General features: G+C 41.5%; 2 protein-coding genes across 3 annotated transcripts in view; one reads left to right on the top strand and one right to left on the bottom strand.

Moving 5' to 3' along the window:
- Positions 1 to 16,272, top strand: part of LOC141735566 (uncharacterized) — a 52,349-nt gene extending 36,077 nt beyond the window's left edge. Inside the window, exons 1-2 of one of the 2 annotated variants that reach the window (XR_012584785.1) lie at positions 14,260 to 14,419; positions 15,993 to 16,272. The gene's annotated coding sequence lies outside the window, so the exon portion shown is untranslated. Of the gene's footprint in view, positions 1 to 14,259; positions 14,420 to 15,992 lie in introns of those variants that run through there. The other variant, XR_012584784.1, reaches the window with a different exon arrangement.
- Positions 16,273 to 20,574: 4,302 nt separating this feature from the next.
- LOC141735474 (geranylgeranyl transferase type-1 subunit beta-like) overlaps positions 20,575 to 24,965 on the bottom strand; it is a 56,679-nt gene continuing 52,288 nt past the window's right edge. Inside the window, 2 exon segments of the mRNA XM_074568320.1 lie at positions 20,575 to 20,759; positions 24,693 to 24,801. Coding sequence (XP_074424421.1) covers positions 20,575 to 20,759; positions 24,693 to 24,801 — 294 coding nt within the window.

Here is a 24,965-nt window from a genome sequence, read left to right as displayed (position 1 = left end):
ATTGTCTTTCATTGCAAGTGATAAAGAAAACCTCACTTTCTGGCCTTACCGTTTCAAGGGGCTGTCATAAGGAATGGAGATGCTAAATTTTTGGCATCTCTTGCTTTACACATGCACACAAAGTAAGCGTATGGTTTCTCTGTTTGTGGTAGCTGGATCATGTGTGTGGAATGAGAGATGATTGATTGTCAGGCAAATATCAGGACAAAGCAGATAAAACAATGCATTTAAGCTTGTGGAGGACTGTTGATTCTAAAAATGAGTTTTAGGCACAAAAGCTAAAGAAGAAAAAGTGACAATGAAGAAATGATAATGAAGAAAACTGACAAAGATCCTGCAGCAGTAGACTGAATACGTCTTCATGCAGCCTGTGCATTTGTAAATTCATAACAATAGCAGCTGCTGGACAGCTGGTTCTGTCTCTCTCCTTTCCTGTGAGAGGATAAGAGGAAGAAAGTTGGAATTGCATTACGTTTCCTGTTCCTGTTGATTTCAGATCTGGGAAGGGCTTCTGCTTTACTCTGGTAATTGGGTTATATACTGCAGGAGGCCAGTATATTTGCATGATTAATAGTCTATTTTGACAAATTATGTATTTCTGAAAAGTACATGGAGCATGCTGCATTTTAATGTTTGGTTTACCCATCTATAAATATGCTTCTCTGCTCTCATGTAGAATGTGCATAAATCACATTTCAGACATGAGATAATCATCAGCAGTCAGTAAAAAAGATATTTCCATGGCAACAGTTGCAAAATTAAACAGTGCATCAGTACCTCCTCCCCTATTTTTGTCCAGAAACCTCCCTGACTTTAGCTCAGATAACATGTACCTTACTGATGAGTAGCAAAATAATCTTACCTGTTACAAAATAATAAATTCACCATTGCCTGTGTAAAGAGTTATTAGAGAAAAATTTATCAATAATTAATTACTGCTGACAGTATTGGGGCTTTTACACCTGCACTTCTGTAACTCTCCTTAGGCCCTGTCAAACAGTTAGTATGGTCTTTCCACACACTCGGTGGAGTTGCTGTAATTGTATTTAGAAAGCTCTTGAAAAATTTTCTGGCCTGGATGAAAATCTGACTAGTCTTCACGGCTTCTGTTTGAAAGAAAAGAAAAAAATGTGGAAGTGATGGCACTTCCCCTAGCTTTATGGTCTTTCTTCCTTTTCTTTATATACATCCAGGAAAATTACTGTTTTAAGGAATAAACTGACATTGTTCAGCAGACATTTGGAGAACATGAGGATTACAGGATGATGGATATGCATTCTGGGCTGATGTGAGGACTACTCTTTTGATACCATACTTGATGGGAAATTGTAAGAGGGATGGAGGCAGGTCACAAGGGACCTTTACAGGAGCAGACAGGTGTCTCACCTGTGACAGATGGAAGATGATGTATATTAAGGCCATTGTACAAAAAGTATTTATGGAGTTGTTACCTTGCGATGCTCCCAAATTGAAGACAGCTGCCAAGGAGAGTGGTCTCAAGGAGGCTGCAGAGGGGACCCTTTGCAGCGCTGCAGCATGCTGTGGAGCTGGTTGTTAGGGGAGCAGCCCTTAGGGCCCTGAACTGTTAGGGGAAGATCCCAAGGCGTCATTCAGCTTGCGCACTTGCCTGTGTCTGAAAGTTGCAAGGAGAGATGACACACTCTGCTGCACAGTTTCTTACATGTCTTCTTTGGGTTTTGCACAGTGTCTCAGTTGCTTTTTAATTGTCGCCAGAACAATTCTGCTTAATTTCTTTACATCCAACACCAGTTTAATTACTAAGAGAATGGAGACCTCAAGCAGAATCATAGCTGATGCTTCTGTTTACCTCGGTTCCCTCCTTCCAAGCCAACAGAACTTCAAAGGAATGAGACTAGCACTGTGAAAACAGAGAGTCATTTTATGATACATCTGCAGGTTCACAGGGCAGAGACAGAGCTTGCTTGAGAGTGTTATTTATGCTTTTAGCATTGCTGTGTTATTGAATGTGTCTGTTCCAGCAAATGTATAGCTGGATTTATAAACTCTTTGGAAAATTAAGTGTAAGATAATGCCAGCTAGTAACTCAGTTTGTGTCCCAGGTTCATGAGATTTCAGTGTGTTCAGAAGTGGCTTCCTCAGAACACACTTGGGTGTATTTTCACTGCTGTTAAATGGAGAGGAAACCTTATAATTTGAGAGGAAGAGGAAATCTTAGAGGTTGGCAGAAGGAAATGGAGTTTGTAGGTTCTTGTCCTCAAACTACAGTGACTTGGGGTACATGGTGCATATTTTTCTCTTTCTGGTTATGTTCTATTTCACAAATATTCTTATGAATGTCAGGGCAGTTACCTATAAAATATTGTCTGGTGAAAAGAAAAGAGCTTCCAATCTGTGTGTTCAGATACTCATTTACTAGTTTCTCTTAGTACCGAGTACTAGTTCCTCTTAGTACCGAGTTGGGGACACATCAATAGTTCAACAGCTTATATTAGGATGCCATGAAACATGAAAAAGAAATATTGGGATTTGGGGCATGTATGCATTATTTTAATGATAACTTTGTTTTTAGTGGTATGCATTAACGGGAAAGAGAAAATACCAAAGGACAGAAATCATTGGACTTGTATGATAAAGTATTCTGAAAAAGTTCTGCTTCAGTGGAATACTGAACAGTGCAAGGAGAATCATGAGCAATTTTCAAATGGAAGCTACCAAAGGAGGATTGTATGAGTCAACGTGTTTCATAACCAGGTACTGTGTGAGGATAACGTCCCCTTCCTTTTGATTCCTTTTGCTTTGCTTGAATTGTTTGTCCTATCATCCTGAGGAATCCAGTTCTTTTCTGTTTTAGTTTCTCACTCAGATCCTCTGCATTTCTTCTGTTTCTGAGGATAGTTGTCTGTTTCACTCCCTTAATCCTCTCAAAGCAGTCTTCAGTTGTTTCTTCCTCACATCAAGAACCACAAGACATCTTGTCTTCTGGATGCAGGCAGTCTGTATGAGGCAGTTAGAGATCTCAACTCTGCTGGTTTTGGCCTGACTCTGAGCAGACATGAGACTTGGTCTGTATGTGTTGTATAGGATAGCAATGTTACCAGTAGATTTGATATTTTATAAGGTTCCTCAGTGTCGTGGTTTAGCCTCAGACGGCAACAAAGAACCACGTGCCGCTCGCTCGCGCCTTCCTAATACAGGAAGAATCGTAAGAAAAGGCAAGACTCTTGGGTTGAGACAAAGGCAGTTTAACAGGACAGCAAAGGGAACAGGCAAACAACAACAACAACAACAACAACAACAACAACAACAACAACAACAACAACACGGATAGGGGAATATACAAACGCGATTACGGAACCGCCGCTCCCCGCCGCTCGCCGGCCGGCCAGACCCGGGACGCCCCAGCCCGCTTTTAAGCAGCAACTTCCTGCCCCCTCTCCCGGCAGCTCAGGGTGGGCGTGGCTCACATGGCATGGAATACCAGGAAAAATTAACCCTAACCCCACCGGAACCAGGACATTATCCACCCCTTATTCCATACCATCTATGCCATGCCCAGCAGGTTCCAATGAATTGCCACCACTTTCCCCTGTTATATATATATATATATACACACACATATAATGCCCTTAGTTTATGGGCCATCCCTCCAAAGTGTCCGTTGAGTTCTTTTAATCCACGGCTTTGGGCTCCATCTGTTAGAACAGTCTCTCAGGGCAGGTGAGATGCTGTGTGGTGCTGGTCTGTTGCGTGCTGTATTTTTCGGAGCTTGTGACTGGTGCACCTGGTGTGGCTCATGCACGCAGTCCGTGGGCTGAAGATGTAGATCTTGAGGAAACTGCTGGGCGCCAGCTGCTGAGATCAGTTCTTATCCCATCATCCCTGTGCCTTACTTGTAGTACAACTGATAGCAATTATAGCATTGAGGACATACAGTGACAGTGTTACTTAGCAATTAACAGCACACAATCTGATTCATTGGCTATTCTCGCCCAAAATCAGATCCCCATGAGGTACACATCGGACTTCCCCATCCTTCCGCATCACCCACCAAGTGCACCCAGGTCCTTGGGCAAAAGCAATCCCACGGATGGGTTTGCCTTTGCCTGAGGCAGGACTAACCCAGACTGTCTTCCCTAGCATATTCTTCGTGTGCACTACGGGGACTTTATCCCCTTCTACAGTACGTGGAAGTTTTGATTGGGCAGGGCCAGCCCGATTGTTAGATCCCCTGGTGTTAACTAGCCAGGTAGCTTTTGCTAAATGTGTATCCCAGTGTTTTAAAGTCCCACCACCCATTGCTCTCAGTGTAGTTTTTAACAGTCCATTGTATCGTTCTATCTTCCCAGAGGCTGGTGCGTGATAGGGGATGTGATACACCCACTCGATACCATGCTCTTTGGCCCAGGTGTCTATGAGGCTGCTTCGGAAATGAGTCCCGTTGTCCGACTCAATTCTCTCTGGGGTACCATGTCATCACAGGACTTGCTTTTCAAGGCCCAGGATAGTGTTCTGGGCAGTGGCATGGGGCACAGGGTATGTTTCCAGCCATCCAGTGGTTGCTTCCACCATTGTGAGCACATAGCGCTTGCCTTGACGGGTCTGTGGCAGTGTGATATAATCAATCTGCCAGGCCTCCCCATATTTGTATTTCAGCCATCGCCCTCCATACCAAAGAGGCTTCAAACGCTTGGCTTGTTTGATTGCAGCGCATGTCTCACATTCATGGATGACCTGTGCAATAGTGTCCATGGTCAAGTCCACCCCTCGGTCACGAGCCCATCTATATGTCGCATCTCTCCCTTGATGGCCTGAGGAGTCATGGGCCCACCGAGCTATGAATAGTTCACCCTTATGTTGCCAGTCCAGATCCACCTGAGCCACTTCAATCCTAGCGGCCCGATCCACCTGCTGGTTGTTCTGATGTTCCTCCGTGGCCCGATTCTTCGGTACGTGGGCATCTACATGGCGTACTTTCACAACCAGATTCTCTATCCGGGCAGCAATATCTTGCCATAGGTCAGCAGCCCAGATGGGTTTGCCTCTGCGCTGCCAGTTGCCCTGCTTCCACTGCTGTAACCACCCCCACAGAGCATTTGCCACCATCCATGAGTCAGTGTAGAGATAAAGTACTGGCCATTTTTCTCGCTCAGCAATGTCCAAAGCCAGCTGAATGGCCTTCACCTCTGCAAACTGGCTCGATTCACCCTGTCCTTCACTGGCTTCTGCAACTTGTCATGTAGGACTCCACACAGCAGCCTTCCACTTTCGATGCTTTCCCACAATACGGCAGGACCCATCAGTGAACAGGGCATATTTCTTCTCATTTTCTGGCAGTTTATTATATGGTGGGGCCTCTTCTGCACGCGTCACCTCCTCCTCTGGTGACATTCCGAAATCCTTGCCTTCTGGCCAGTCCATGATCACTTCCAGAATTCCTGGGCGACTGGGGTTTCCCATTCGAGTTCGCTGCGTGATCAGTGCAATCCACTTACTCCATGTAGCATCAGTTGCATGATGTGTGGTGGGGACCCTTTCTTTGAACATCCAACCCAGCACCGGCAGTCGAGGTGCTAAGAGGAGCTGTGCTTCTGTACCAACTACTTCCGAAGCAGCTCGAACCCCTTCATATGCTGCCAATATCTCTTTTTCTGTTGGAGTGTAGAGGGCTTCGGATCCTCTGTATCCACGACTCCAAAACCCTAGGGGTCGACCTCGAGTCTCCCCTGGTGCTTTCTGCCAGAGGCTCCAGGTAGGGCCGTTCTCCCCGGCTGCGGTGTAGAGCACATTTTTAACATCTTGTCCTGCCCGGACTGGCCCCAGGGCCACTGCATGGACTATTTCCTGTTTGATTTGTTCAAAAGCTTGTCGTTGCTCAGGACCCCATTTAAAATCATTCTTCTTCCGGGTTACTTGATACAGAGGGCTTGCAATTTGACTGTAATCTGGGATATGCATTCTCCAAAAACCCACAATACCTAAGAAAGCCTGTGTTTCCTTTTTACTAGTTGGTGGAGACATAGCTGCTATTTTGTTGATCACATCCATTGGGATCTGACGGCATCCATCTTGCCATTTTATTCCTAAAAACTGGATCTCCTGCGCAGGTCCCTTGACCTTACTTCGTTTTATAGCAAAACCAGCGTTCAGAAGGATTCGGACTATTTTACTCCCTTTCTCAAAAACTTCTTCTGCTGTGTTTCCCCATACAATGATGTCATCAATGTACTGCAGATGTTCTGGAGCTTCACCCTGTTCCAGTGCAGTCTGGATCAGTCCATGGCAAATGGTGGGGCTGTGTTTCCACCCCTGGGGCAGTCGATGCCAGGTGTATTGGACGCCCCTCCAAGTGAAAGCAAACTGTGGCCTGCACTCTGCTGCCAAAGGGATTGAGAAGAATGCATTCGCTATATCAATCGTGGCATACCACTTGGCTGCCTTGGACTCCAGTTCGTACTGGAGTTCTAGCATGTCCGGCACGGCAGCGCTCAGCGGTGGCGTGACTTCATTCAGACCACGATAGTCTACAGTTAGCCTCCACTCTCCATTAGATTTTCGCACCGGCCATATGGGACTGTTAAAGGGTGAGCGAGTCTTGCTGATCACTCCTTGAACCTCTAGTTGACGAATCAGCTCATGGATGGGAATCAGAGAGTCTCGGTTAGTGCGATACTGCCGCCGATGCACCGTTGTGGTAGCAATCGGCACCTGCTGTTCTTCGACCCTCAACAACCCCACAACAGAAGAATCCTCCGAGAGACCAGGCAAGGCAGACAACTGTTTAACTTCCTCTGTCTCCAAAGCAGCTATGCCAAAGGCCCACCGGTACCCTTTTGGGTCCTTAAAATACCCTCTCCTGAGGTAATCTATACCAAGGATGCATGGAGCCTCTGGGCCAGTCACAATGGGATGCTTTTGCCACTCATTCCCAGTTAGGCTCACTTCTGCCTCCAGTACAGTCAGCTCTTGGGATCCCCCTGTCACCCCAGAAATACAAATGGGTTCTGCCCCTCTATAGCTTGATGGTATTAAAGTACACTGCGCACCCGTGTCCACTAGAGCCTTATACTCCTGTGGGTCTGATGTGCCAGGCCATCGAATCCACACCGTCCAATGAACCCGGTTGTCCCTTTCCTCCACCTGGCCGGAGGCAGGGCCTCCCTAATACTGGTCATAGTATCCATTACTCACTTCTTGCATAAATGACTTGGAAGTTCCTTCAAGAGGATCAGAAGCAAGATCAGGCCTTCTGCTTTGTCTGGGGAACGGCCCACTGGAAACTGGGGCGGCACTTTTCCTGGAGGGATCCCCTTTTATGGTTGTCCTTCCTTGCAACTCCTGTACCCGTGTCCGCAGGATCGAAGTAGGTTGTCCATCCCACTTCCTCATGTCCTCTCCGTGGTCCCGCAGGTAGAACCACAGGGTGCCTCGTGGTGTGTACCCTCTGTACTCTCTCTCTTGAGTGGGGAAATGCCTGCTTCTAATAGCTGAGATGCTGGCCCGTGCAGGTGGGGAGTAGAACATATTCTCTTCAAGTTGCTGGACCTTCCGCGACAGTTTCTCCACAGCTGAGACAAGGGGGGAAGAGAGACTTTCTTCATATCGCCGGAGCCAGACAGCCACCTCATCCACCGTTGGTCCCTCTTCGCCTTTCCATTCCATTACTGCCAGGGAGTTGGCATATGACGATGGTGCGCTCCGTACAAACTTCTGCCACATGGGCCTTGTGCATCGCACCTCATCAGGGTCTGTGGGTAAGTCTGCATTGTCCAAGTCATAATAAATCATCTCCCGCACGGCTAATTCTCTCAGGTACTGGATACCTCTTTCCATGGTAGTCCACTTGCTTGGCTGACATACAACATCCTCACTGAAGGGGTACCTCTCCCTCACGCCTAACAGGAGTCGTTTCCAGAGGCTGAGGGCTTGGGTCTTTTTCCCAATCGCCTTGTCAATGCCACCTTCCCTAGACAGGGATCCCAGCTGCCTGGCCTCCCTACCCTCTAATTCCAGGCTACTGGCCCCATTATCCCAGCACCGGAGCAGCCAGGTGACAATGTGCTCGCCTGAAAGTCGGCTGAAATCTTTTCGCATATCCCGCAGCTCACTCAAGGATAGGGATCGAGTAATTATCTCTGGTTCTGCCTCTTCCTCCTGCTCTCGTGATGACCCTGGTTCATCATCATCTCTTACTAAGCGAACTGATTTCTTTGTGTACTTCTTCTTCTGTATGGGGGCAACTGATACCGGCACGGGTTGGTTCCCTGGTTCAGTGGCAGTGGCTGCTATGGGGGTTGGAGTAACTGCAGTGGCTACCACAGGGGTTGCAGTAGCCGCAGTGTCTGTCGCAAGGATTGCAGTAGCTACAGTGGCTGCCGCAGGGGTTGCAGTAGCCGCAGTGGCTGACGCAGGGGTTGCAGTAGCCGCAGGGGCTGCCGCAGGGGTTGCAGTAGCCGCAGCGGCTGCTGGTCTGGTTTCCATCTCTTCCCCTTGAGGGTGCTGCATAATTCTGAGCAGTGCCTGGTAGATACTGGCCAGGGCCCAGCACAGCGCGGTGAGTTGTGCCTCTCTAGAATAGCCACAGCATTTTCCCTTCAAATATTCTACCACTTTATCAGGGTCCTGTAATTGTTCAGGGGTGAAGTCCCAGACCATGGGAGGTGAGTAGTTCTCTAGGTGCCTGCCCATGCTTTCCCACATGCCATGCCACCCCTGACTATCCAGCCTCGGAGCAGATCTCCGGGTGGTAGTCTTAAATAGTCGCTTAACCCTAAACAAGACCTGGAACGTATTCAGGAGACATAGCACTAGGAACACACTAGTTTGAGTATCCCAAGGATATTCAAAATTCTCAAAAGCTGTCATACCTGACCCGAAGGAGAAAAGGGAGGCAAAAGGGCTGGGGAAACTATTAACAAATTCTGAGAGACGGTGTCCAATGTACGGACAGGACAGCAAAACCACATAAACACCCCACAATAGCCGTCTGAACAGTGATGTTATCATATCATAAACAGATAACGCACAGGACAGCAGAATGATAATCCTCATCCCTCTTCCAGACATGGTAAACAGCATCGCAGGGAGTACATAAGCCATATAGGAATTTATGTAACACAGCCATGAGAACAAACCAAGCAACATGATGACCAGTGACTATTTACCTAATAAAATAAATGCATACAAAAAAAAAAAACCAAAACCGTTTTTTCCACGTTCTAGTTGGATTCTGTCGTTATCTCAACCCTTCGAGCCCCACGTTGGGCGCCAAAAAGGACTGTCGTGGTTTAGCCTCAGACGGCAACAAAGAACCACGTGCCGCTCGCTCGCGCCTTCCTAATACAGGAAGAATCGTAAGAAAAGGCAAGACTCTTGGGTTGAGACAAAGGCAGTTTAACAGGACAGCAAAGGGAACAGGCAAACAACAACAACAACAACAACAACAACAACAACAACTCACATGGCATGGAATACCAGGAAAAATTAACCCTATCCCCACCGGAACCAGGACACTCAGTAAAGACTGTTTCGTAGTTTTGCAGAAATATATAGAAGTTAAGCGGGAAGATTTGTTTTTTTGGTAATACAAATTACAAAAATTTGAGATAAACCCCTCAACAGTTCTGTCTGATGACTATGCTCTTTATATTATGTGCATTACTTAATTAACATTTTTTTATGTGTTTTGGTATTCATGTTTTTGTTGTTTTGGGGTTTTTTATCTTTCCTTTTTTTTTTTCTTTGAAGTGCTTGTCAGAAGGAGTTGCTCTCAGGAGGTTAAATAAGAAACTTGGGTTTTGTTTCCATGCACAGTTGACAGCATCTTTCTGCTGTACAGTGTTAAAAGATAACTGTTCTCCAGGATGCTTTCCTGGATAGCAAAGAGTAAGCAATTTCCTCTTTAAATGCAGACAGTCAAAATATGTTCCTGTAGCTTATTCCTGAAGAACAAAATGGAAAGAAAAAGTATTGATTTATTCTCTGCCTTTCTGATCTCTTCTTTGGAAATGTTTGATTCGAAATTTAAAATAGTATACGTTAAGCTAGAGTCAAAAGCAAAATATTTCCTGTTGTTAGAAATTGCCTCTTCCTTTTCAGAGATTTTGCTTCATTATGGCAAAAATCACTTACTTTGTGTGCGCGTGTAAAGCAAGAGATGCCAAAAATTTAGCATCTCCATTCCTTCTGACAACCCTTTGAAATGGTAAGAAATGGTAGAAACTATGTCCGCACAACCTGTTTTTGTTACCCCTGACAGCAATACTCACTTTACTTGGTCATAAACTACAGTACTGTAAAGGCACTGTCAGGCTCATTTGAGAGCGTTGACACACAGGATTTTCAGTTGGATCAGTACAATTCTTAGGTATAGAGCAGGTTTGTTCATAGCCATGACTGCATAAGCATCTATGATCCTGTTAGAGCCATTAAAAAATTTATCAGGTGTTTGTAAATTCTGTGGCTGCACAGAAGTAACTAATGTTTGTGTAACAAGTTCTTTCTGTGTTGGCTGATTAAAACCTCTATTTAATGTATACTTTTTGCTATCAGGCAGTAACATTTTATAACTCCTTTTATGGATTTCAGGCACCTATCTGCTCCTACCCCATCAAAAGCTTCCTTTTGGTCACTGCCAGATCTCCCTTTTCTCACATTTGTTCTATCTCATTCCTACGCTTCGACATATCAGACAGATTTTTCTTCAAGACTCTCCTTGCTTCTCCTGTTGTGTCAGGTTGTCTGCCTGGAATTCAGTTGCAGACAAATTTCAGTTCAAGGAGGAAATCCAGGTTGGAATTAACTACTGTTAGTGCATTGAGCCATTCCTTAACTGAGTTCAGACTTACCCTTTTATTTCATTCACTTGAAATCCTATCACCAGTGAAATGAAGACTGTTGCATCGTCATCACTGATTATCATGCGTTTAACATGAGAGCAATTGCACTGAACACTTCTGTTCCCTCTTAGGGACAAGGGTTTTCTCCTGTGATAGAAGAATAGCTGTGACCATATAGAATCAGAGAGGTAGGGCTGCAAGACAGAGCCCAAATAAAAGGGCAGATATCAAAACAAAGAAGCAATGAAATCAGAAATAGAAAAACTAGACCCAGTCTGGAAGGAAAGCTCAGATAATTCAATTTCCTTTGCCAGCATGTATTGTTGATATTTATTCTCTGATATTAATATGGTCTACAGATTTTCACAGTGTTTTACAGAAAGCAAAAAGTTGTCCCTTGTCCCAAGAACTGCTATCCTTAGACAATCATAAAAAACAGTGTCAGCCAAAAATAAAATCAATTATAACAGAAGTTGTGCAAAATAGAAAGAGAATACGAAACAAGAGATTGTGTATGAAGCCTAGGTGAAGTTTGTGAACAATGTGAGACATGTCTGGCATGACATGAATGGGAAAACTCACCAGGATAGGCAAGAGTGGCAATAAAGAAAGAGGCAGTTAGGAACAGAAGCAGAAAGGAGGAAGACTCAAAGGCAGGAGTGAAAGCAAGTGGCAAACAGGACACCGAGGGGGTTTTTTTTGATTGTTTTTTTTTGCTTTTATTCTTTTCTGGATTCATGGTGTTACACTTTTCCATCCAAAATTTGTTGGTGCCCATTTACAAACTGGAAATAAATTTTGTAGCTCTGGGGTCACTAATTCATCATGAGTCACAGAAGGGGGTAGAGATTCTAATTAAAAAAAAAAAATCTGGTTTTAAAATTGTGTCAGAGCATCTACATCTTGAAATTTCTGATGTCACAGGGCAACCCGAAAACCTAAGTAATTTTTAATTTTGTTCCTGTTGAACAAAGGCATTTTGACTTGTTATGCAGCAGGTAAAACATTTTGCGTCCTTACAAATCATCAATTTTACCTGCTAGCATCTTACCTGTGTCAGAGATGTCCCTCAGTATGGGAGACTGTAGATACAGAATTACCCCAGTTGGATGAGAGAGTGCTGAATGAGTTAGAGCAACCTGGGTTGGTTGAGTTAGTGTCAGCGTAGGGGCAGGCTGTGGACTGGCCCTTTGGCTGGGAGGGTAAAGGTGACATATGTGGCAGCACTGGCTTTCTTCCTTCCCAGAACAGCACCAACATTTTGGTGTCTCCGATCTTCTGTTTCTGTCTGCTTAGAATAGCCTTGCAGAGATTGCAGGGTTAATTTTAGGAAACTAGAATTTGAGTAGCCTTTTAGGGTTAACCTTTTTACATTAACTTATTTTCCTTACATGATTATCACATTTCGGATGATGACTTGCTGACAATACGTTTTTAGTGCTTGGTTGAATTTTGATTTTTAATCAGTTGAGAAATGCAGCAAGAAACGTGAAATAATGTTTCTTTTTCTCCAAACTGACAGCTTTTTTTCTGTTTGTCAGGCAAGCCAGCAAGTCTTTTAAATTATCACTGTGAGGTGGCTATGGAAGATAGTAGTTGTTTTCTATTTCAGTTTGTAGATCTAAAAATAACAGATTTATCATGTGACTAACAGTTTTAATGTGCTAGGTACTCAACTTCAGACAGGTGCACAGACTCTGCCTCGGCATCTATATTTCTCTAGTCTTGTAAATTGTTGTTAAATGAGGAAACTGGACTTTTTCTGGCTTTGATGCTTTGATGCTAACAGAACTTGCATACTGTCCAAAGTTTATATACCCTACTGACAGTTCGGAGCTCTGAATGTGAGATCTCTTTGCCAGATTCCATGTCTTATACCCATTCTCCAAATGCTGAGCATTTATTCAATATGATATAGCTACAAATCATGCTTTAATGTCCTTTGCCCATGTATTTTCTGCCACTGAATATTGATAGGCACCCCCAGCTCTGATCAATTTTTCAGATTTTTACCTTGCTCTGGCTTCGGTAGGTAAATCCTTGAGCATACAAAGAGTGAGTAGCGTAGCATACTTTGGAAACCACGAGATTGTCATGTCTTACATGTCACACACATAAAGGAAAGCATTTTGGCCTAGAGCCCTTTTAAAGCAGAATAAAAAAAACCAAGCTTGTCTGCTTTCACTAACCAGGTTGAATTTCCTAGGCTGGCAGTTAACAAAAGTTATCGTCAGCTAGCAGACTGTATAGTGAATTAGTGACAAGAGAAATGCAGAACCAGAAAGTACTGGTTTTACAGTTCTGTTCAGAAAAGGATTCTACAACCAGTCACTTTCAGAGCCAAGTATAAAGAATTAGCAGAGTATATACAGATGAGAAGTATGTAAACTGTCACCCATTATGAGAGATGTGCCAGGTGATGTGTGAACAGTATAGCTGTTTCCACATTGCCTTTCCTACCGTATCCCCGCACTGTCTTTGTGAGTGAGACCAGCTATGGGAAAAGAGTTTATCTTGCATCAGTCTACAGAAATGATCAGCGGATTCCAAAATGTTTCCTGTTAGGGTATCACCAGCTCATGTAATTAGGAAGATAACTAAATTGAGGTTCAAGCTGTGGATGAGAGAGTCACAGAGATATTTTTTTACAATTTGAGCCAAAAGGGCATAACCTTACGCATCTGAATTGTCAGCTCATTCAAGAGATTTTAGTCTGTGCAAGGTGTGGAGCTTCTGTATACAGGCTTGTGGTTTGTGGTGGTGATGGAGCTGGAGAGGATAGTCACCTTTAAGAATTGCTAGAGGTTTTGATGGAAGAGCACTTTATTAACATGAACAAATCTGATACTTTCATGTGTGTAATTTTTTTAAAAGAAGATATCAGCAGAGCAGGTTTAGTCAAGTGTCCTGATTTGGGATGAAGCAGACAACTTTCTGTTCAGTGAGAGAGGCTCTTGCTTACACTTGTTGCTGTGGCAACCAGGGTCAGCTGACTTGGTTGTTTACCCCATGGAGGGGTCGCACCTGTGGGGAGGAGTGGACAGGTCAGGTGATCCAAACTGACCAACAGGGTATTCCATCCTGTCTGCCATGCTCAGTATAAAAGCTGAGGGATCAAAGGGGTTAGGATGTCTCTTCTTTAATGGTTCTTTTTCTTTGATGTCTGATGCCTAAGGAGGACCCTTTCAGCTTGTCTGCCTTTTGATCCTGGTCAGTGTGTTCCATTTGTCACTGAGTCCAGTCTGGAACTTTCATAGTGCCTACCAATGATATCTCCCTGGGAGCTTGATATGGTTTTGTGTCTGTTTGTATATATTGTATCTATTTCATTATTTCCTTTTTATTTTATTATTAATATTTCATTAAAGTAGTTTAGGTTTTTTTTCTAAACTCACAAATCTCTTTATCTCTCTTCTTCTTCTCCTTGCAGTGAGATGTGGGGTTGTATCTGTTGTCTTGTCGCTGGCCAACTGGGTCCAAGCTATAACACCTAGTAACAGAAGAATTTGTCAGCAAGTAATAGGGGACAAATTTTACTGGAGACCCTCCTTTTCTTAGTAGATTCCAGCCTGTGATTCCTCTCTTTCCCAGCAGTTTTCCAAGTATGTGGCTTTTTTTTGGAACACAGTGAATTATTTTGTTATTTTACAGTTTTACACAGTAGTATAATTGATAAAGTTATAATATTGCACATTTGGAGCCACCAGTGACAGATGTTGAGTGAACTTTTACTGTAAATATGTTTACTAAAAATAAGTATTCCAGCTTTTTTTTTTTTTTTTTGCAACTTCTCTTACATTGTTTTATGTATGATGACTTGATCATCTTCCTTCAGAACACACATCTGAAAGTTTGGTGGATAAGAGCTGTCTCAGCATGACTGAATTGTAAAATAGATTTCCCAACAACGTTTTTAAATCTAGTTGCCCTTAGAAATACAAATTCATTATGCTTCTCGGTTTATCTTTGCCGGAAAGGGCTGCTTGGCTTTGACATATCAGGCAATGACTGTGGTACTTTAAACAGAAGGAGTAATATGGATTCAAAATTGGACTGCAGATGTCATGGATATGAAAATGATACTATTCTAATCCTTTATGGGTGACAGTAAAGGGACTGGATGAGTTGTGGGCTTGGACTTTGTGTTTGATTTTTTTAAGAATAAGCCTGAGTGCATTTGGACCTCTGAACAAGTTCTTTAAGATCATAAATATTTAGGCATACACTGTCACAGATCTGACTGGGGAAAGATTCCTGTTGAAGTACTTTCTTTTAGCTGTGGCAAAGACTTGTCTGTTTGACTCCCATTTCAATAAGCACAGTTACGACTGGACATGTGAGCAGTTCTTATTTTTTTTTTTGTCACTTTCATACAGAAATGTGTGTAGAGCTCTTTAAATCACCTTTTCTTGTTTAATGTATGGATGAATGGAGAGCTTTGGTCTGATTTCTGAAAAAAATATAGCTCAACTAAAACATATTTCCATTCAACCAGGGCCTTGAGAGCTGTATTTTGTAAGGTGGGAAGCAGAATAAGTATGTTGTAGTTAAGTGAAAAAACCTGTATTAAAATGCTACAGTAATAATTTCAGTAACACTATAATGAAATGATACAGAAGACGTGGACATTTTTTAGTCAAAATGTGCCATGCATGTCTTCTCTGTTCTAAAATATTAAATATCTAAATGTAAAATCCATAATATGAATTGGACAAAAAGTTCTTCATTTTCAGAGGACTTTATTTCAGTATTAGAACCATAAGTCTTACAAGCAAAGTGTGAGACCAAGTTTTTTCTAGTGCAGTACACTAAATGAAGAGTATTGTAAAAGCAGGAAGACGTCTTCTCTGTTTTAACTGTATTTTTGCCTACTGTAAATTTATTAAATATATGAAAGCATGTGCACACTGAACAGTGGGTGTGATTCTCTAAGAACTTTCTTTGAAAACAAACCTATCTTTCCTGATTAAACACTGAAATGTAAAATAGAGCCATGCATTTTGAACTTTTGTCTTAAAATCATCTAGTTTTAATGGTGTATCTTTGAAGTTTAAGTGCTGCAGAACTCATTATATGATCTTGATAGCAATATTGAACTCCCATTCAAGGACTAGGATGATAATCCCAAATGATTCAAGCACTTCTGTCCTCTCACATTACTTCATTCCAACACAGGATAAGAGATCACGAGCCTGTGCAGTTAACTCCAAAATTGCTGGAGATGAGCCAAGCGCTGCCCAAGCAGCAAGGGGGCAGGAAAAGCTTATATGGCAACCATGTAAAATGACAATTAGCTTGGCAAAGGCCACCGTCAAGCTACAGACCTACCTGGGCTACCTGGACTATAACTTGTGTGGCGACCCACCACAACTTGGGAATCGGGACTGAGACCCCCACCACCATCAACCATGGATCAATGGGATGCTGCTGAACTTCCAGAGGACCGCCAAGACGTCGTCAGGCCTGTGGTGGTGACTATACTCTTGCTATGCTCTGTAATACTGCTTCTCTTTTCTGCCTTTACTATTGCTGGGGAATAATAATAAACCTGCAGTGAGCAGCATCTGACCTTGTTTGTGTCTTAATCTCACACTTGGAATCATTGCGAACCTCTCCTGGGCCCAATGTAGTCAGACCGGGATGTAACAGGGAGGCAGCTTGATTGTATTTCCTAGTCCAGCACACCGAAGGTCTAATTTCACTCTAAAACTTGGACTGATAAGTGAGCTCAATGTAAAAAGCAAACAAAGAAAACCCACAAAAAAACCTACCAGAATACTTTAAAATTTGCTTAAAGCAAAATAACTTTTTCACTCTTTGATAGAGTGCTTGCCTGAAATGGGACCTGAAGTAGAGCGAAGAAAAATCACTTAAAATATTGTTATGGTTAAAGTTTCATAAACCACTTGTACAGAAATTTTGCTTGATACAGAAAAAAGAGGTTTGGCTCTTGTCATTCCTCAAAATGACTTCTTCAGAAAGTGCAGTAGTGATAGCTATCTGAAACCAAGGGCAGCGAGTTTGAAGTCAGAGAAATTGCTGTGAAAATGATTTTTTATATACAGCCATCTATACTTTTCTTTTTGCATATATACATTTAGATGTGTATCACAGAATCACAGGGGTTGGAAGGGACCTCTGGAGATCATCTAGTCCAACCCCCCTGCCAGAGCAGGGTCACCTAGAGCAGGTTGCACAGGAATGCATTCAGGCAGGTTTTGAATGTCTCCAGAGAAGGAGACTCCACCACCTCTCTGGGCAGCCTGTGCCAGTGCTCTGCCACCCTCAAAGGAAAGACGTTCCTCCTCATGTTTAGGTGGAACTTCCTATGCTCAAGTTTGTGCCCATTACCTTTTCTCCTGTCCTCGGGCACCACTGAAAAGAGCCTGGCCCCATCCTCCTGACACCCACCCTTTAAGTATTTATAAGTGTTGATAAGATTCCCCCCTCAGTCATCTTTTTTCCAAATCCCTCAGCCTTTCCTCATAAGAGAGGTGTTCCAGTCCCCTAATCATCTTGGTAGCCCTTTGCTGCACCCTTTCCAGCAGTTCCCTGTCCCTCTTGAACCGGGGAGCCCAGAACTGGACACAGTACTCCAGGTGCGGCCTCACCAGGGCAGAGTAGAGGGGGAGGATGACCTCCCTTGACCTGCTGGCCACACTCTTCTTGATGCAGCCCAGGATGCCATTGGCCTTCTTGGCCACAAGGGCACATTGCTGGCTCATGGTCATCCTGTTGTCCACCAGGACTCCCAGGTCTCTTTCCACAGAGCTGCTCTCCAGCAGGTCAGCCCCCAACCTGTACTGGTGCATGGGGTTATTCCTCCCCAGGTGCAGCACCCTACACTTGCCCTTGATGAATTTCATAAGGTTTCTCTCCACCCAACTCTCCAGCCTGTCCAGGTCTCTCTGTATGGCAGCACAGCCTTCTGGTGTGCCAGCCACCCCCCCCAGCTTTGTGTCATCAGCAAACTTGCTGAGGGTGCACTCTATCCCCTCATCCAGGTCATTGACGAATATATTGAACAGGACTGGACCCAGTACTGACCCCTGGGGAACACCATTCGTCACTGACCTCCAACTAGACTCTGTGCCCCTAATCACAACCCTCTGAGCTCTATCTTTCAACTAGTTTTCAATCCAACCCACACTTCCCAAGCTTCCCTATGAGGATGCTGTGGGAGACCGTTTTGAAAGCCTTGCTGAAGTCAAGGTAGACAACATCCACTGCCCTCCCCTCATCTAGAGTCTTTGCAGATGGAGTCTTTCTGGAGGAAGGCAAAAATGACCGAAGTTTGTCACTTTAGAAAGTCGGTGTAATATTGAGTAGCTTTTCAGAATGATTTTAATACTATATTTGTTGCAATATATATATGTAGTGATAGGTCAGAGGAATGTTTAGTGTCCCTTGGATTTTTACAACATTCAGTGAAGCTGTTTGCTGAGATTGCAGAGAGTCTCCATTTCACAGCCTGCCTTGGGAGGCTGGAGTCTGGGAGCTTCCCTCCCTGTTTCAGGCTTCCATTCCGTCATCTGATGAGAGCTAATAATAGTACTTTAATGAAGTAGTGGCTTGAGAAAGGGTAAGCGTCTTGAAAAGGATATGTATGCCCGATCTGAAGAATCTTGAATCTATCAAGAATTGCCATTTGTTATCATAGGAACCCATCTCTAAGAGTCAATTTAAAAAATATATGTTTTCTGTGGTTTTGTCAGTCTATTCTAGGGTAGAATATAATGGAAGTGATAAATGTTAAGTTTCAGTGTTGATTATAAGAGTTATTCCTGTATGGAAAGAATAATTTTAAGTATTTACTTGGGAAGTGTCTATTGAAATAGAAACTTATACATGAAACTAGAATGCTTTGCTTTGCTTTTTGAAACAGGTATAAAAATGAATGGCTGGTTCTTGGTTCTTTTCATTCTCACATATTCATGTGTAAGCTAATGTTGTGGAGCCAGGGACTCTGAAGCCTCAAGACATTATGCCATTCCTTCTATGTACAGTGTTCGTGTTGAAATAAACAGCACTAGCAGGTTCTAGACTTTCCTACTTCTTACACCCACTACATATTGTATAACATTTGGTATCCATAATGAATGAAAATATTCCTACACTGCAGCAAAAGAGTTATTCCAGGGATGTATGTTAATTGTAACCATCTATCTATTAGTTAGAACTATCTGCCTGACACTGTATAAGCTTGCTTTTTTGTAGTGAGAGGCGTAGGATTGTCCCATTGCATTGTCAAGGGATCTCCCAAGGATTTAATTTTTGTACAATTCCTTGATTTCTGCTGTGGCATGGTGCCATACCTGTGTGCCCCTTCCTTTTCATTAGGACTGAATTTTTCAGTTTGCTACGTTTACTCCTGCCTCAGATCCTGCAATGGATCTTTCTCCTTATGCGAAGCATAAATGAGCTTGAAAAGCATGATGTAAGGTGAGATTTGACACGTTCTCAATCGCAAATTCACATGGAGAGAAAAAGGACTGACCTTAAAATGGCTAACAGCAGGACTTTTCACTTATACTGTCATCTGCCCTACGTCTGGGCATTGACTTATCCTTACGTTTCCACTGGTTGATCAGAACTATACCTGTGTCTTCCCTGTTGACTTGGATGTAAACTACCTTCAGTCAGACCAATTCATGGGGCTTTGAAATGCAGGGATGAGTGAGTAGTTCACCCTGTAGGCAGGAGAATGATACATTCTCACTTCATGTTTTTAATGGACTGGAAAGAGCAGAGGGCAGCAGGAGCATTATTAATTTTAAATATATAATTTTAAAAATGTTGCCTAAGAGTTGATAACAGCACTGCATTGGTTGGGTCAGAGTTTTAATCTGTCTGTACAGAGAAGTGGAAAGGAAGGAGAGGAACCTGTGTGGAGGCAAGAATCAGTCAGAATATGTGTAGTAGACAGAAAGAATATTGAACCATTCCTGTTAGAAAGCCTAGAGTGGTGATGGAGGCAGGGAGGGAGACATTCAGATATTGTCTTCATGACGGCTGTGCTGTTATCTTTCTACCTCTGTTGCCCACACAGAAGGAAAGCATGGGAAATTCAGATCCTTGAGGTCATGTTTTTCCTCTGTGCTGTTTCACACATTCTTATCAGTGTCTTTCAACAGCCCATCCCATTTAAAAAGAAGTAAAAAATTCCCCAGAATTTTACTAATCCATTTACTAAGGCCATACAACTTTAAAAGTCCAGTATATTGAATAAAATAATTTTATTTGTATCTACTTAAAAAAAAAACCCCAAACAAACAAAGTTTATGGAATCTGAAAGTAGATGATAAAAGCTAACTTTTAACTGAGACTTAATATGGGAGATTCTTTACCCAAAAATATGTCAAACATCAAGGTCATAAAAAAACTTCAAGGTTCTGTGCTACACTGTATGATATGTAAACAGATTTTGAAAATACTTTGCCATTATATATTTTGACACAGTATGCATGAATTTTAAAAATAAATAAAAAAAATTAAATTCAATTGTCTCAAGGTATTTCTTAGAAGAAAAGCCGTTTGAAGATCTATTTACCATCTGTGGTGACAAACTTCTATATATCCAAAATATTTCCTTTTTTCCTCAGTGGGGAATAACTCTCTGGAGGCAATTACCTATCAAAGTGATGTCAGCAACACAGTTCTGATTGTATGACTTCAGCACTTAAAAGAGCACACTGGTTATACATTGCTTTTAACCTTGGGATACAATTATGCTGTCAGAACTAAAATCAAATCTAAATCATTCATGTAGAGATGTGCATGTCATCTTAACACTGTTTAGAGTCCTTGTTTTCCAGATCTGATGGAGGTGGTGAAGGTGCTCTGAGGTTCTTGTGCTTATATTCAGGGCAGGATGAACTTTGCAAATACCAGTTTCTCCAATTAACAACAAGCCACAAATCCCAAAGTAGGCATGTAAAGCATCTGAAAGCAGGACAGAAAATGAAAAAGAAAATTATGTTTCTGTCAGGCTGTAACAGCCAACTGTTCCTGGATTCCAAAACCCCTGAATAATTACAACCAGATGCTGCATTTTAAACTTAGGATTTGAAACAAGAAAAGAATTTCTGCCCAAACCCTCCAGCATGAAATGATGGTGTGCAATCTCTAAGACTAGAGTCTGTTTTACTGTTTTATTTTATAACAATTCTTGCCTGCTACTTAACTTCTGAATTCTCAGGCCAAACAGCAAAATCATTTTAGGAGCTGTAAATACATTTCCTGCAACAGAGTAAATCCTTCCTCCCCCCACAACATGAAGGTTTTTTTTCTTTTTGCAAATGAAAGGTCAGGTGGATAGCTGGCTACTTAGTGGACAGCTGACTATTGAAACACCAAAATTAGCACCAGTACCCAAACAGCAAGATTTAGAAGTATGAAAAAAATCATTACTTTCTCTAATCTCCCCCCTTCCAGAGAAAATACCCTAAAGATATGAATTCATGAAGTAGCTTGATCATCAGAGTTAATCAGAATTAAGCTGGTTTGCAGAAGCGTTCACGATATGCACCAAATCTAGTGCAAAAAGGGGAAAGGACATGCAGCTGTACTTAAGGAAGCTGGGAGGAAGATGTGTGAACCTGCCCCCTCTGGGCAACAATAATCCATTAGGTTGGATTATCAACCCAAGAAATCACAGCCTAAAGATGGAAAGAGGATGTGACCATAATGTGTCCCTTCCAAATTCTCAACACCTGGTAATCTTTTGGAGGTATCACTAATTTCATGTCTGACTAAAATGATATTACAAGAAGTTATATGGCTAGAGTCTCACTAGCCAGATACCTTCTCTGAAAGATGGCTTCTGCTTATCAGCATTAACATGCAGACAAATGCACATTCGGTATAGTGCCTATTGACCTTGCAGAAAGTATGTCAGGCAAGGCAAGCTCAACTTCAGGAAATACAGTATATTAACTCCTATGGAAAGCTGTATTGATACTCACTAAAATCCATATACAAACCTACTTACCTATATAGGGATATTTGGTGAGTTTAACCATGAAGTTCTACACTTGTGCAAATCCATATCAACTTAATACACAACTCCATTGTAGCCATAACACACCTATGCAGCCTGTGTACTTCTCTCTTTAAAGCTATAAAACCTTTTCAAGGTTGAAAAACATAGGTCCAAATGTTTTGTTTCATGAGCAACTCACAGATACATGGCAGTACGTAATCTCACAACTACTGAGCAGCTGTCTTAAAACCAAACAAAAATACAAGGTGGATTTATACTTCTACTAGTGGAAATCTCACTTCAGTGTTTTACATTTAGTAAATGTGCACACCCATTTTCATCCTCTCCCTCTCTTTTTATCATGTTAGATCTTTTAATATTTCTTTTGCGTCACCTGTAATTCACACATTTCCAATTCTTTTGTATCATTTAAAGATATCAAGTGAGATGCATCAGCAGTACATCTAGTAGCTTAAGAGAGATTTATTTAAATCTTATCATGATTTATGCTCAAATCTAGAAAAAAATGAATGACTTGGTTGTGTTCTAACAAAATCCCCAGCTCTGTAGAACCCTAATGTTTGGGGTTTTAATATTTGTAATAAGTAGCATTAACATAAGATAGCAGATCTAACTGCTTTTTATCAGGAAACTTCTGATAGCCTTTCCTGCGTTTGACAACCCTATGTGGATGCTTACCTGTAGAGAATACTAAAAACTTTTCATGATTCACTTTGGTATGCTCATGATTTCAGAGAATTACTAGCATTTTAAAAGACTTTAGACTTTTCAGATTGATTTTCAAAGGCAAGAAATAGTTTTCTAAGATCACTGCTCAACAAGCGCACTGGTCCAAATCAAGAAATCAAGAAACACTGCTACCTCTAAAGCCAACAATGTATTAACATCTGTTAGCATGGGGACATCAGGACTACAAAATAATATTTTCCTGAATCATCAGTTGTGAAAAGTTACGTGCAATTTTGGTAGTCCATGTAATATTTAAACAGAGCTTTTTGCATAAAGTAGGAGCTACAGAAATTCAATTTCTGAATCTATTTTAGAAAGCACCTATGAAAAAACTGTATATGCTTATTTCGCAACCTTTCCCTGGCATATTCTGTCACACCTGAGTTTTGCAACAAAACCAAACTGAGGCCACTATTCTCAGCTTTACAAAAGCTAAATGCTTCAAGGAGAATTAATCATTTCTGTCCTTATTTGACCTCAACAGAACTATTAACTCATTTGTGAGATGACCCATACCAGTCTCGTTATTTTCACATTTTGCATTTACACAGATGTCAAGAGGACTGTATACATTTAACCATCAGTAGGCTTCTGAAAACAATGGAGCTGCACAGACACTTCACGTTAATAAAGTGGGAAATCTTTATTGTGTTCAAAAAGACAGCTTGGCTTTCAGATAGTAGACAGATCTTGTAGGAAGCTCAGCTGAGTATATATCGCATTGAAACTACAGATCCATAAAAAAAAATAAATGATGCTGCATTTACAGTCATTCTTCAGATTAGAACTTCATTAACTGTTTTACTATTTTTCTTCAAAACATGAACACAGACTTACATCACCATCTGCCTGAGGAAAGAATGCTGCAATAAACTCACCTATCACAAAAGTATAAACTGATTAGTTTTTTCTGTAAAAATCCTATACCATTAAAATTCAACAGTACCAAAGGAAACACCAAACAAGTTTTTCCCAGAAGATATGCAATCTTATAAGACATATTCTATAAATTGTCGTAGCTAGAAAAAATCTGGCATACCAGCAAAACTTCTGTAGATTCATAAAGCAACAATCTAGTTAATCCTTAGTACTCTAGTTCAATCTTCTTGTTTGTACAGGCAGGAACACCATACAAATCAAAGCAAACAGCTTTATTAGTGGTCTTGCCTTCCTCAAATCTTAAAGGACAGGTTGAGGAACCTTTTACATGACTGGGGTTTTAAACATACTGTTTTTCTTCCTAACTTCCTAAGTAAATAGTTCATCAAGACAAACAGAAATATTTCCTCTAAGTGATACTGATTGGTCTACATAATGTACGCCAAATATAGCTAGTCCTCAGGAATCCTAAACTGGTTTTCAGGGGGAAAGCATGTCATGAGCACTATATTATCAGTGTGGGTCCACTCTGACAAATTGTCTACTGTTCTTCAAAATGAAATGATGCCATGCTGAAATATCTCTGTGCAGATTCTGTCTCCTCCTTTATTATAACTATGTTTTTATCTTGTTTGGTGAGTTTATGGACTGTTTATCTTCTTTGTACAAAATGCCACTGAACATTACTAATGGCACAAAGTTTATTTTCATATCTTTACAGTATCTCCTTTGAATTCTAGCATCTTTTCAAATTATCAGTTTCCACTTCCAAAATGCAACCAATAACTATTTCAGATATACTATGTATAATTTCTATGTGTAATTATAATCTGTAAATCATAATATGTAACTATCTAAACTCTGAGTTAAGTATTTTAAATACATCAAAGAATTAATTTCTTAAGGAAATAAACTTTCTGAAATATTTTACTCAGACCCTTTACAAAGATACTCACTGCACAGTATGATTTTTAATTAGAATGGTTAAACACATATGGAAAAACTTGTCCACCTCTAAAAAAAGAGTGACATTGTTTTGGTGATAGTCTAAACAACAGCAGCTCACTTGCTCTGATGCTGAACAAGGAAATCTATATCCCTTTCCCTCTAAATCAGGAAAATCTCATATTTTAAGGTTTATTTTTTTCCATTATTTGAAGAAGACAGGGGAAAAAATCCCTCTCTTACACCTCTCAGATGTTCGACTGCTGGAATATATTTGTAGCTTAAAAGACACTCACCATAATTTTGAGAAGTAAATTTACCTGGATGTCTATCTGGACACTTAGCAAATCCACCAACAAGACGATCTTGAGTTGACAGGATGTAATTTCAGTTTCTCTCAAAATTTGTATATTGGAATATGTTCAAGAGCTGAAAAGAAGTTAGAATGTTACGGTAATATACAAAACTTTTTAAATATTCAAATAGAATGTCTATTTACATAGATAAGTAATGTGATATAGCACTAATCTGTTAAACATCCTTATCTTGCATTTTTTTCAAGATGAAAAACCTTTATAGTGATCTTTGCATAT

The sequence above is a fragment of the Larus michahellis genome, chromosome W (assembly GCF_964199755.1).
Source record: "Larus michahellis chromosome W, bLarMic1.1, whole genome shotgun sequence".
Lineage (NCBI taxonomy): Eukaryota > Metazoa > Chordata > Aves > Charadriiformes > Laridae > Larus > Larus michahellis.
Note: the sequence above shows the minus strand (reverse complement) of the source record. Positions and strands in the feature narration are given on the sequence as shown.